Source organism: Myxocyprinus asiaticus, chromosome 1, assembly GCF_019703515.2.
Source record: "Myxocyprinus asiaticus isolate MX2 ecotype Aquarium Trade chromosome 1, UBuf_Myxa_2, whole genome shotgun sequence".
NCBI classification, from domain to species: Eukaryota; Metazoa; Chordata; class Actinopteri; order Cypriniformes; family Catostomidae; genus Myxocyprinus; species Myxocyprinus asiaticus.
The window spans coordinates 62,260,036-62,275,255 of NC_059344.1; the positions used below are offsets into that span (position 1 = coordinate 62,260,036).

Consider the following 15,220-nt stretch of genomic DNA (forward strand, 5'->3'; position numbering starts at 1 on the left):
CGGTTGCTAGGGAGGGTAGAGTCACATGGAGTAACCTCCTCGTGATTGCTATAATGTGGTTCGTTCTCGGTGGGGCGCGTGGTAAGTTGAGCGTGGATGGCGTGAAGCCTCCACATGTGCTATGTCTCTGTGGCAACACGCTCAACAAGCCACGTGATAAGATGCGCGGGCTGACGATCTCAGACGCGGAGGCAACTGGGATTCGTCCTCCGCCACCCGGACTGAGGTGAATCACTACGTGACCACGAGGACTTAAAAGCACATTGGGAATTGGCCATTCCAAAAACAACAGAGGACTAAACTGTGCAGCCTTTTTTGCTCCCGAATTTATGAATTTTATTTAAGTTAAAAAAGCTAAAAATAAAATCAGCAACAACAGGGGACTTAACTATGGGGCCTTTTTTGCCCCTAAATCATGAAAAGCAACAACAGAGGACTAAACTATGCAACCCTTTTTGCTCTCAAATTTCTGAATTTTATTTAAGTTTGAATAGAAAGCAACAACAACAACAGAGGACGTGCTTATGCTGCCTCTTTGCTTCCAAATGTATGATTTTATATTTAAGTTGAAGATGAAACCACTACAATAGCAACAACAATAACAGTGTACTTAACTATGGGGCCTGAGCTCTGGTACTTTTCTGACCCTGATTTGTGTGCAAAAACACTATGAAACAGTGGATGGAGGAATTTTCCTCCTGCTGTTGCCATCAGAACAAATGTTACTGAAGTCATGTGAACCACGACTAGTCGAAACAGACCCAACACATCGATAATAGTTGCACAGCCATTTAACTAGTTCAGTAGTTGGTGCAACCCCTTATGTTTGTAACAGAATCAGTGATTGGATTCAGAGATCAAGCTGGCAGACTTCCCCTCATGTCTCTGTGCCCATCCGTCTTGCACCTGTCTTGCTTTCCTTGCATGATGTCAGGATGGGTATCTGCCCTTAACTAACAGCCCTTTCTGTGGGTTCAGTCCAGCATGTATGCCTCTCGGGCAGCCCACCGCTTTCCCCTCACTGGATCCCCTGTTCTGAACACTTGCACTCCAGCACGACAGCTCCAGCACAGAGTACGCACTCATTTCTCTTGTCTTCTGAGGACAGCGGGCTCACGATAAGTCTGCTTGATGGAGGTAGCTCAGATCATAGACATATACACACAAAGGACAACTAAACATCAGTTGAACCTGTTTAACTGAATAGAGTTTGCTAATAAAAACAGTCTGAGAATTGTATCAATAGCTTATTTAATTATTCCTTCCTGTTAGGAACAACTTCATTGTTGTGGCTAGAGCTGGGCAATTATTGCTGAAAAAATTATATTGGTAACACAATAAGGTTGTATTCATTAACATCAGTTAACTACATTAGTTAACATGAGCTAACAATAATAAATACTTTTACAGCATTTGTTAATCTCGGTAAATGTTAATTTAAACATGCACTAATACACTTTCAAACTTAAAGGTTGTACAGTACATATTAACATTAGTTAATGCATTATGAACATAAACAGTGACTAATGGGGGCCTGGGGAGCTCAGCAAGTATTGACGCTGACTACCACCCCTGGAGTCACGAGTTTGAATCCAGGGTGTGCTGAGTGACTCCAGCCAGGTCTCCTAAGCAACCAAATTGGCCCGGTTGCTAGGGAGGGTAGAGTCACATGGGGTAACCTCCTCGTGGTTACGATTAGGGGTTCTCGCTCTCAATGGGGTGCGTGGTAAATTGTGCGTGGATCGCAGAGAGTAGCATGAGCCTCCACATGCTGGGAGTCTCCGCGGTGTCATGCACAGTGAGCCACGTGGCAACTGAGACTTGTCCTCTGCCACCCGGATTGAGGTGAGTAACCGCGCCACCACGAGGAAATACTAAGTAGTGGGAATTGAGCATTCCAAATTGGGAGAAAAGGGGATAAAATTAAATAATAAAAAAAAAAACTATGACTAATTGTGTTTTTTATAAATTAACATATCAAGATGAATAAATCTTGTTAAAAATATTGTTCATTGTTAGTTTGTGATACCTAATGAATTTACTGATGTTAACATATACAACCTTTTTCTAAAGAGTTACTATGATATCAAAATATTTTTCTGCCTTCTGATGCTACTCGATGTATATACTGTACCGGTCAAAAGTTTTGAAACACTTACTCATTCTTTATTATAATTCTTTTTTTCACATTTTAGAATAATAGTAAAGTCATCAAAACTATGGAATAACATAAATGGAACTATGGGAATTATGTTGTGACTAAACAAAATCCAAAATACATCAAAACTGTGTTATATTTTAGCATCTTCAAAGTAGTCACCCTTTGCCTAGAATTTGCAGACATGTACTCTTGACATTTTCTCAACCAACTTCTTGAGGTATCACCCTGGGATGCTTTTTTTTTTTTCTTCCCTTTTCTCCCTAATTTGGAATGCCCAATTCCCAATGTGCTTTTAAGTCCTCGTGGTCGCGTAGTGATTTAGCTTCAATCCGGGTGGCGGAAGACGAATCCCAGTTGCCTCCGCGTCTGAGACCGCCAACCCGTGCATCTTATCACGTGGCTTGTTGAGCGCATTGCCACGGAGACATCGCCCTACTCACCATGCGCCCCACCGAGAACCACATTATAGCGACCACGAGGAGGTTACCCCATGTGACTCTACCCTCCCTAGCTACTGGGCCAATTTGGTTGCTTAGGAGACCTGGCTGGAGTCACTCAGCACGCCCTGGGATTCGAACTAGCGAACTCCAGCGTTGGTAGCCAGCGTATTTGACCACTGAGCTACCGAGGCCCCCACCCTGGGATGCTTTTTAAACTTAGTTTTTAAAAAAAACGTTTTTTCAATTTTTATTAAAGTTTAGTTTTATAATGAAATAAATTAATATGGTGGCACAATTATATTTTTAATTTCAAACATTTAAGCATACGCCTTCAGATCAAAAGATTTTTAAGATCATGAGAAACATTTCAGTCAAGTGTTTCAAAACTTTTGAATGTTGAAAATATTTTCTATATTGACAAACTGCCCTGTATGCATCATTCACTGTGCACTTCATGTATGTCATACGGAACTGATTCACAAAAGCATGTTTTAAGTAATTCACATCTAATTGAATGGGCAAACATTTCATTCCATCAAACAGCTGTGAATTAATTAACATGCTTTCAATCCGTTCTTATGAAAGCTATTATACCCTCTATTCTTAGAGCTCTAACCTTTCTCTCATTCATGTTTCTGATGTGTCTCAGAGCAGTCTGGTTGTATAGGCTTTGTGATGTGTTTCAGGTGTGAACAGAAAGAGTCCTCGCACGCCACTCTCCGATCTGCAGGGCAGCAACACACTCAGTCAACGGTAAGAGCGACTATACTGTGCTATTGACCATCACAGATACAGTGCCCCCAAAGGGTACTTGGATGCTTACAGAAATAGATCACCCCAAATTATTTCATCGTTAAAGGCCGAAGTAAGGAGTATGCTGCAACCTCTTCAACTCTGGGGCATTTTTGGGCTGCCGCCTACAATTTTTCACAGTCAAATTTAAAAGCTTTCCATTCACACATACTGTGGATTCATTACCAAAAAAAATTCTCAATTTTCAGAAAACCCCCCAAATAAAAAAAAGGCTCCAATTATTCATAAATAATATTGTATAAGTTTACAACCTTATGATGGACAGATAAACAAAAAATCGAAACTTTTTGTTGCCCTAACTTTGTAAGCATGCTATTTTAGTTATTTTCACTCTATCTTCCACCAAACAGTCTTATTTTATTCCACTACATGGCAACAAGTACTAGAAAAAATATTTTTTCCTCCATCACAATATGCAAATCCGAAATGTAGGTGTCTCTCAGCCCTGACAGATGTGCTCGTTCGAATAGACATTGTCCACCCCCATTGTTTCATCGAATATCTCGGCCTCTGAGTGGACTAGAAGGTCAATCTAGGTGTTATTAGAAAGCTGATCCTCCCCTTTGCGATAATTTAATCCTAAGTATGCATTACTGTGCAATGTGCATATATTACAATACAATGTGCTATATACATTAGAAAAAAAATGTGAACTATATAGTATGCAAACTGGGAAAGATACAGTCAGATAAAGAAGATAGTTAGGATATTTAGGCTATCATTTGTTTCCATAATGAGTATCTGGGTTTCTGAAAATCCCCTTTATTGTGTCACATGACCTATGTTCTCTCAGATAGGGAAATTAAGCATGTATGATGAGCCCCTGGTCAGAACTCACAAGGCTCGTTAAGTTTGCTGTGTGGGTGTCGAATTAAAAACCCGCAGACTGGCCCACGGTCTTCCCGACCTCATACTTTCTTAATGACATGGCACTGAGATTAGCCCTGATATCCAGAACAAGTGGCAAGGGTTGAGCTCACAACAGATCTATTGTTGTACTGCAAAGTCCTTCTAATGCATTTTGCAACCCCACACACTTTTTGGGTTACTAAGTGACCACAAAACATCAGGAAAACGGCAGGTGCTTCCTTTATGTCATAGTGCAGATATTTGCTCATTTAGAGGACAGGCCCGAGGCTGATGAGTAATCACTCCCAGCAGGGTTCACGTGCACATGCTTCGGTGACCTCCTGTGTATAGAATATTAGCTCTAAATGACTGCCAACCACAGCTGGAGGCTTTTCCCTCCCCTTGTGCTGTATAGCCTCTGGATTTGGTCGACTGTTGCAGGTTTTGTCAGTGGCTGATAAAATGCTGATATATTTGAGACGAAGGCTAATGCATGTATACTGAAATTAAATGAAATTTTTTTGGCACAATATTTACTCAGTTCACCTAAAATATTTGAAAATGTCCATTATGTTGTTGGTAGAATTTGGAATTGACTCGAAAGAGCCAGGTGGAAAATGGCCATACATCGGCCGATTTATTGGTCTATCACTTGTGCCATTTTTTATTTATGAACTTATTATTTAGAAGATAAATGTAAAGATTTTGGGATGCACCCATATCAAAATGTTGGCCTGTACTGATAATTGTTTTTATGTAGTGGTCAATAAGCGACATGGGCTGATTTTGTAGATATGTATTGTTTTGTCTGTTTTTTCTAAAGCAGTGTTCACAGTGAAGCTCCATTTTTTAAGTTTACATTCTTTTAGTGAAACCTGACTTTGTAAAAGGGTTTACTGTTTAAATGTCATTTGTATTATTAAAATTAGCGCATTAAGGTTGACATTTTTTGGCATTGTCCTGCAGTGTGGCATGCTGTACTATCCAAAACTGTCTTGTATAATTATTATATGGGTGGTTGACACACAACATGTCCATAGTCTTCTTTATAAATCAACATCAATATTATAGGTTGTATGTAAAAGACAAATTTAATATTTTAGGGCCTGTAACTGGTCACTATATCTTTTTAGAAAATGTTTAAAAAAAAAACTTTCACTGCCACTAGCTAAATGGCCCTGCAGTGTGGTAAAAAAAAATGTTTAAAACAAATATTCCATGTAGTCTCTCAATTAATTTGAAACGGCATGCATAATTGGCAAAATGCTGTTTTAAATAGTTTTAGATGCAGTATGCCTATTTGGAACAGTACTGTATGTCTATTGATTTATTATTTAAAACCTCACAAACTGAAATGTTTTGCTTAAAGTGTGCTTGTGCTACCTTTCTTTAAAATAAATGGCAACTTCTTCAACATTCTTACATTTTTAAATAAATGTTGCATGTTCATTACAAGTTAAGCTCAGTCGACAGCATTTGAGGCATGTTGATTACCCCCCCCCCCCCCCCCAAAAAATGAATCATCCCTCATTTATTAAAAAAATGAAGAAAAAAAATGCAGTTACAGTAAGGCAAGTGAATGAGGCCATTCAGTAAACATTCAGATACACTCTGCTTCAAAAGTATGGCCACAAGGCACACATATTATACAGTACATGATAACATAATTTAAGTGTGATAAAATCGCTTACTAACCTCATCAGTGTTAAGTTACGGTATATCCAGTATTACAACATTGTTGCCATGATAATGCATGATAATGACCTTATTAGTGTTTTTATCGCACTAAAGTGATGTAGAACAGAGATTGTATTATACTAAAATCATTTGAACAAATTATGTAATATTTAAGTTGTGTAACTATGATTTTTCCTTTTTTTCTTAATAAACGAGAATGGAAAAAAAACAACCTTTTAAATAGTTTTAGATGCATGTCAGACTGCAGTGTAAACTACCTACATGCAGTTTTTAAATTGAAAAAGAAACATGGAATGTTTGTTCTTTTGAAATTAATTTATTATATAACAGGACCGTTTAAATAAAAAGGAAAAAAAAACTAACTAACTAAAACTAAAAGGTGATTAAAAATTATGACAAACTTGAAAGAAATGGTGACCAGTACAGAACCTTAATATACTCTAATAAATGTTAATATAGTAATTAAACACAGATTAATAAAAAGTTAATGTCCATATTTTATTTTATTCATTTATTTATTTATTTTGGTCAACTACCCATTGTCCATTATTTAGTATAGACCAATCCCATTGTTTTCAAAAATTCAGTGCATGCACAGTAAGTAGTGGCAGAAAACCAGAAGACTGTTGTGTTAGATTTGACAGATTAGACGATTAAACGAAAGTACGACACAAAACCATCATAAAAACAGACATATTGTTATTATTTATTTATTTATTCATTTATTTATGGATTTTCTCCCCAATTTGGAATGCCCAATTCCCAATGCGCTCCAAGTCTTCGTGGTGGCGTAGTGACTCGCCTCAATCCGGGTGGCGGAGGACGAATCTCAGTTGCCTCCCCGTCTGAGACCGTCAATCCGCGCATCTTATCACGTGGCTAGTTGAGCGCGTTACCGCGGAGATGTAGCGCGTGTGGAGGCTTCACGCTATTATCCGTGGCATCCACGCCCAACTCACCACGCGCCCCATTGAGAGCGAGAACCACATGAGGAGGTTAACCCAACATGACTCTACCCTCCCTAGCAACCGGGCTAATTTGGTTGCTTAGGAGACCTGGCGGGAGTCACTCAGCATGCCCTGGATTTGAACTTGTGACTCCAGGTGTGGCAGTCAGCGTCAATACTCGCTGAGCTACCCAGGCCCCCCAGACATATTATTTGCTATACAATTATTATAATGATATGAGTTAATAACACATTTAATAATGTTCGCTATAAATGTTTACTGCAGAGCCGTGAGTTGAAATGATCTTCTCATTCCAGTCAGCTCTGTTGATGGCTTGAAACAACAGCCATCTTCGAGAGCCCTTGAAATAATTTTTTAACAGTGGAATCCGATAAACATTTATTGTTTGCACACGGTTTTGGCACCACTTCCGTGTGTGACATAAGCGGTGACTTTGCCAAAGGATTGGTCTGTTGGACAATTCAGTGATTGAAATAAACACACACACACACACACACACACAAAAACACATACTGGCTGATAACAATTAAATCACCATGTATTATGCATCCCCAGTTTTCCTATTCCTAAACACTGTAATTTTTTTTTTCTTTTTTTCTTTTTTTTTTGCCACCAAGAATACACATATTAATTATGCTCTTGAGAATAATGAGAATACCCAAGTTACTCACCCCCTTTTGTTTTGCAGTGACAAAGAGGGCTGGTGTTGTTTGTCTTGGCTTGGTATGTTTATAGATTCAGAAAGCAGCATTGCCTCTATGGAAAGCTAATATATTTACGCAAGTGCCTGCGGTGCATATGACTTTATGGCAGTGGTATTATTCATAGTCCCTGTGCTCAGCATCGTCATGCATGCAGGAGGTTTAAATCAATAGAAGTCAGTGGACTGCCTGTTATTATGATAAAATACCTCTGGTGTTGACTCTTACAGACCCTTACTGATGTTGGACCTCATTGCACAATGTTCTCCAGGGTCCATTTCACACCTTAGCTGAACAGTTACACAAACTTAACTCTGCAAAACTATATACAGACTATATACAAAAGACTATAGAGGTTATGAGACAAATGTTTACTTGTACACAGCCTCTTCAGCCTGTTTACTTACCAAAGCCTTTATTAAAAATTGATCTTTGACATCTAATGTAGGTTTTTAGTTCCACAAAGCTAAAATGTTTATTTCACAGGGTCTGGAAAGCAGTCTGTGTGTTTATGATGTTTAATATGTCTGTTTATTGTGTCTCTGTCAGGGACGGCTGGAATGGGCGTCCTGGTAGGCAAAACCGTCTGTCCTCAGGTGGATCTTTCAGTGAGGAGGACGGCATCTTCGTCAACTCCACCAGCAGTAAACTCCTGGAGCGAGCCCACGGCATCCTCATGTAACACAGTCATACAAATCTTCAAATTCACTGTAATTCCTGGAAGCTCATTATAAACACATTAATTATTTATTTATTTATTTTCAGGAGAAATAAAAACTATAAAATGAAGCCAAGTCTTCCTAAGGTACAAATAACATCTCTATTAATTTCTTAAGGAATAGTTCAATCAAAAATGAAAATTCTATCATCGTCTACTCACTTGTCACTCGAACACGTGATTTTTTCATTATTATTTTTTTACACAATAGGAGATATTTGGCAAAATTACCTTCCTCATATTATAGCTTTGAGTTCCTCATGCAAAGCTTTAGTATGGCTTTAGATACTTTGGGTTTTTTGCCCTTTTGGGGGCTTGACAACTGCAGTCGCTATATGCTTTTGTTGTATAGAAAAAAGCCAGCCTTAACATTTTGCCTTTTGTGCTCCACGGAAGAAAGAAAATCAAATGGGTTTTGAACGACATGACAGTGAGTCGATGGTGACAGAGTTTTGATGAATCATTTCTTTAACTGACCTACATGAGCTTGTGACTGACTGTTTTGTGTTGCTCTCTTTAGCACTTGCTAGATGTGAAGTCACTGAAGTACCTGAGTAACCTGACGTTACACGACCGCATCACAAAGTCCCTTCTGCACCTTCACAAGAAAAAGAAACCACCAAGTATCAGTGCCCAGTTCCAGGTCAGATCTCCGTCTCTCTCTCTCTCTTTCTTTTATTTTGGCCTTTTTGACACTTTTATTGATTCAGATGAGTCAGTCTCAATAAGCCTGTCAAGAATGTTACATTTCACCCCAAAATCCAAAGAAAAAAAATATGAAACTATATTTTGCATTACAGTTATGAGACTCATCCTGCCTGAATGATTTTTGTAAATTATTAAAATCAGTATGGAATGCAGAAAAATACATAATTTTAAATACAAATGATTCATTACAGTTATTTGATAATTAATACCTTATAACAAATGCATAATAATGTGTTCAACATTTAAATGTATTATTTATTAAGATGTTACTGTTAAAATAAATATGCATAGCATTAGCCTCTCTCTTTCTCTGTCCTAACTCCTGCGACTTATCCTGTATGGATTTTTTTTATTTATTAAAATAATCAAAAATACATCGTTTTAATTAACAAAATGTATATATTTTTTATAATTTATTATTTGATAATTAATACGGTACAACAAATACATAATCATTTATGAATCATTCCATTTATTGGTTTTTAATCAGTTCTTTTTTTAATTAATATTCATATTCAGATTTGATAAATTATTATTTTATTTATTTTCATTTTCTGAAATTAGTGAAAAATGAAAAATATAGAAACTTAAAATTAAACTGTCTAAATGCATTATCCTGTCTCTTTCTCGCTCTCACTTTTATTCATGAGACTGATTCTGTGTGCATTTTATATATATATATATATATATATATATAGAATAATTTGCATAAAATGCCAAAAAAATACATAATTCTAAAAAATAAAATATATTAATAATTATTTACAACATATTATTTGATAATTAATACTTAACAACAAATACATAATTATAACATTTTTTTTTTTAATAAGTTACTTTATCTTATTTAAAGTTATATTCTGGTTTCTATGGTTACAAATAATTTATATATATCTATAGATAGATATTTTGTTGTCTAAAATTAAAAAACATTAAAATGTTAAAAATATAGAAATTCAAAATTCAAATGTCTGGATGCATTAGCCTGTTTCTTTCTCTTTTTCTCCCTCTCTCACTTTTTCTCTCTCTCTCTCTTCATCTTGTTATTGTCGAAAAAGTGTTCTGAATCATTTAACCACAGTGTAATCTCCACCCCGGATTTATTAGCCTCAGCAAATACCCTAATTAATTACATCACATCTATTTTTAAAACAATAACACTTTTATTTGCTACATTTCACTTCCAAAGTCTGCTGTTGTTTTAGTTTTACTAGGAATTGAGGAAAACAACTGCTTGATAAAGTTGCTGTGATTCATTACATCTTCCATCAAATGAAGCTGATTTCATCAAATGGATGTTCACACTTTTAGCGTAACTGTTTTTGTCATTTCTTTATTGAATTACGTGATCCTCTTCATATTATCAGGTCTGTCAGCCCTTTCTTGGGTTGTTCATTTATGTGGTGTAAAACATTATGTGACGTCTTGCACTGCAGTTGAAGAATTACATTGTCCCTGTAGTGTGTTATGGATGGGGATAGAGAGGTATAAACATTGACTCTGGGGCCTCTGGCAGTGGGCCTACACAAATGTGTGGATGAGCTCACTTCCCACATCCCGTTCTGAGCGGCTCTCACTTGGGGAAGAGAGAGTGAATTCCTGAACACCAAAATAGCTGCTTTTCCTCCTGTCTTCTGTCTAGAGAGATACGAGCCTGGAAACACACATGTGTACACAAACAAACATCAGAAGCTTTTTTTATAGACCTAACATTAGCATGTCACATGGTATGTTTTTGATTTTCGTTTGGCCACTTTTATTGGTACAGATGGGCGAATCTCAGATCCTGTCAAGACCATGTAATATTTCACCCCAAAATCAAAAGATAAATGTAAGAAATAATATTTTGATTTACAGAAATGAGACCGAATTAAGTCCGGACACAATTATTTATTTTTATTTATTTATTTATTTATTTATTTATTAAGTTCAGCATAGATTAAGGTTACTACAACAAATATATAATATTAATAATTTCACGTTATCAATTAATAATGAATACTTAATACTTATATACTTAAATTATATATATTTTTTTCTAAAATTAGTTCAAATTAAAAATAAAGGAAAAACATCTGTACACTTTATAGTAATTAGAATTTAATGATTTTAATTTTAATTTAATCAGCAATACTTTACTATTTAAATATGTTTTTTTACTTTCTGACAAGAGTGAAAAATCAAAAATACAGAAGAAATGGTAAAACACCTAGACGCATTACAGTAACGAGAATGAGATTTAGATTGTAATATTTTTGTGAGATTTATTTATATCAGCATAAAATCAGTTCATCAAATATATTATAAATAATGTATTAATATTTGTATTTATAATATAAAATACTTTTATATTTAAATGTTTTTTTACTTTCTGAAATGATTGCAAAATCTAAAATATAAACAAAATAAAGTTAAAACATCCAGACGCATTACAGTAATGAGTATAAGATTTTTATATTTATTATATTTATATGTACAAGTATGAGACTTATTAATTAAGCATACAGTCAGTACAACAAATACATAATAATGTATTAAAAAAAAATAATTTATTATAGGGCTGCCCCCGACCAAAGATTTGCCTAGTCGACTAGTAGTCGTTAATTTAAGCCATTAGTCGACTAGTCGCATGTTTGTGATATTAATTTAATTACTTTTTTGGGGGGCATCAGAAAATGGTTTGAGTTCCAGGGCTGAGAAAGAATTTTACATTACAGAGAAATACTAAACCGTAATAATGAGCCTTTAAAATATACATTTTACAAGCGCACACACGAAGCGAGCCACAGTGACACCGGTAAAAGCGGTAATGATTCTGAATGTGTCGGAAAGGAGACTGTCTGAACATTTCGTTAATTTATAGAGAGATGCACATTAGGGTTGTGCCGACAGACGATGATCTCAGGGATCGACGATGGTCAGAGTGATCGCCAATAGCTGATGCCTTTGACAATGTCAAGATAATATTTGGCTCGTTTTCCTATTAATGTATTAAATTATTATTATTATTATTAAACTATTATTATTATCAAATTAATATTACAAATAATTTGCCCCACGGCACACAGACAGGCACTTGAAGAAACACTTTATTATATTATTAAGAACAGATGACAGAAAAGCCGTCTATGCGCATGTATGACACGCTGTTTGTACAGAGGTGTGCAGTCTCGTGGAACACGTGCATCAAAAAGGTTCTCACTATTTCTTTGTTTCTGTGTTTCAGAATTTTTTTTGTTGTTGTTGTAAGAACAGTATCGTCTGTGAGTGCTGCAAATGACCTCAGACATCTCGGCTCAGGAGGTGCTTTGTGTTCAGTTCGCTTTATTTCCACAGAGCGGTTCATTGTGAACGCAACTCTGTAGCCTATACATCTGTGAACATAAAATAATACAAAAACACGTTCACCTCAAACCATGATTTATATTTCAGTGATTATCATCATTATAATTATTATTTTTACATTTATAATTGTTTTTATGTCTTCATTTGTGTAAGTAATTTTCCACCTGCATGTTTAGACGGATTTTTGCCTGACGGTAAATGGAAAGGTGTATATATATATATATATTATTCTTTTATTACTTCATTATTTTAATTGCTTTTTTGTTTCATTTGGAGTGCAATTTGAATTTAGAAATGTATTTGATTTAAGTTTTTTAAATAAATTAATTTTCAATGCAAAATCACTAAAGCAAGAATATTCACCGATCCCTCAGCCCCGGGATTTCCGATGTAATTGGATATTGCAATGTGTATATATATATATATATATACAGTATATATATCATGAAGGAGGGAACAAAACTAATTTATTCACACACATGATGTATTTTCCTGGACAACGAAATACACGACCGGTAGAGAATGCACAGATGAAGTAGGTTCTTTGCCAGAGAGATGTTGCCCTTCATAATTGTTGTAAAGCCATCTTTCAAAACGTTGAACAACACATTTTAATTGCACTTCATTTTTGAGTTAAAATAAATAAATAAATAAAGTTCAAAGTTTGAAATCAAGGTGTCTTGCTTTATTGTGTATGCTCAACCCTAACCCTGCTTAATGAAAATTACCCCATAGTACCACCTAGTGTCCAACCAGTGGTAATACATGGTGTGTTACATGATATTACATGATATGCAGAGTTTTTTTTTTTCCTGCGACCAAACGACCAATCAAAACTTGGTTGACCAAGACTCTTCTCATCAACTAACGTTTGGTCAACTATCAGGGGGCAGCCCTACTTTATTATTCAACAATGAATACTTTGTAAATAATATATCATATATAATATATTTTTTTCTGAAATGAGTGAAAAATCAAAATTACACACCAAGTTTTCTAAAGCATCTGGATGCATTCCAGTAATGAGAATGAGGTTGTTTTTGTTTTACAGTCATCTGAATTTAGAAGGTAAATGTGTTTAATTGTCATGGAAATATTGTTACAATGCAAAAAATCTTAACAAAAAAAAAAAGGCTTCATTTTCTTTAAGCAAAGTATAATTTTTTTTAGATTTTTTCAAAGTGGCAGAAACAGGATTGAAAAATGTGGCGAGCCGGATTCAAACTTGCGGTGCCCTCATGAGATGTCATATATCATTTGAAAGCTTTGCCATCCCTTTGCCACAATCATGTAATCCTTGCCCATGCTGTAGGACTAATGATTGACAGGTGACTGAATGATTGTCTGTTTATTGTTAGTTGCTCATATGTGGTGTTTTCCTCTCAAGGCCTCTCTCAATAAGCTAATGGAGACCCTCGGTCAGTCGGAGCCGTACTTTGTGAAATGCATACGATCAAATGCAGAAAAGGTTTGTGTGCCCATGTGAAGATTTAATGTTTATTTACATGATATCTAACATATAGACCTGTGGCTTTACTTTAAGAGTCACAAACCATATATCTTTGCTGCTTCTCAGCTCCCGCTGCGTTTTCATGATGGCCTGGTGCTGAGACAGCTTCGCTACACAGGCATGCTGGAAACCGTGCGGATCCGACAGTCTGGCTACAGTATCAAGTACACTTTTCAGGTGAGACTGATGCACACACAGTCATGTTACTGCTTTTACCTTAAACTGTTCTTATTCCTCTAGAACAAACACATGATTTAAATGTAGGCATAATGTAGTCTAAGGTAGCCAGACAGTCAGCATAAAGTCTGGTCCACGTTGCATCTTATTAAGAAAACGTATTAAAAATAAGTTAAGAAACGTATTAAAAACGTAGAAACTTTGTTTTCCTGATAAAAACCTGTGCACCCTGACTCCCGGAAAAAGCATAAAGCCAACCAATAAGATTGGAGCTTGCCGTTTTGAGAACGCTTGTGCCATTTTTGTGTGCAAACATCACATGATCATTAAACAGTTCATGGGCATGTGTTTTGAAGCTGAGACTATGAGTGATCTAAGAGTATGATGGTGTGGGATGTTCTCTGGAGCATGTTCCACAGCTGAAGGCATTATTTCCAGTTGCTCGTTTCCACTTCTGGGTGTGGCTGTCTTGGGATGAAGAGATTGTTTTGACCACACTTACCGGTACTTTCTACCCTGTGAAACATGAATACAGCCCAGAAAAATTTCATTATGTAATGTAACTTTAAATGATCTGTTTACCCACAATGAATCCCTGATGCCTGAAAATGCAGACATCATACAACAGATTGTCATCTGAGTATCTGGACAAACTGACAGCTGTTTGAAGTAGTTTTTTCTAATTGTAATAGTAATTTTTCACGTTATTAATGTCCTGACTATACATTGTGTTCAGTTGAATGCCACTTTGGTGAATTAAAGTACCAATTTCTTTCCATAAGAGCAAAATCTGTACATTATTCCAAACTTTTGGCTGCCAGTGTGTGTGTGTATGCGTATATATATATATATATATATATATATATATATATATATATATATATATATTATTGAATTACAGTAATGAGACCGAATTGAGTCCGGACACAATGATTGATTTTTTTTTTTTTATTATTATTTATTTTATTTTTTTATATATATATTATTATTATTATAATTATTATTATTATTATATAGTATTAGGATTAAAATAAAATATATATATATATATATATATATATATATATATATATATATATATATATATATATATATATATATATATTTTTTTTTTTTTTTTTTTTTTTTTTTT

General features: G+C 35.4%; 1 protein-coding gene across 2 annotated transcripts in view; it reads left to right on the plus strand.

Moving 5' to 3' along the window:
• Positions 1-15,220, plus strand: part of LOC127441974 (unconventional myosin-IXAa-like) — a 229,018-nt gene that overhangs the window by 165,543 nt on the left and 48,255 nt on the right. The window contains exons 16-22 of one of the 2 annotated variants that reach the window (XM_051699623.1): positions 979-1,137; positions 3,288-3,354; positions 8,180-8,308; positions 8,396-8,435; positions 8,869-8,991; positions 13,789-13,869; positions 13,978-14,088. In XM_051699623.1, coding sequence (XP_051555583.1) covers positions 979-1,137; positions 3,288-3,354; positions 8,180-8,308; positions 8,396-8,435; positions 8,869-8,991; positions 13,789-13,869; positions 13,978-14,088 — 710 coding nt within the window. The remainder of the gene's footprint in view (positions 1-978; positions 1,138-3,287; positions 3,355-8,179; positions 8,309-8,395; positions 8,436-8,868; positions 8,992-13,788; positions 13,870-13,977; positions 14,089-15,220) is intronic. The other variant, XM_051699711.1, reaches the window with a different exon arrangement.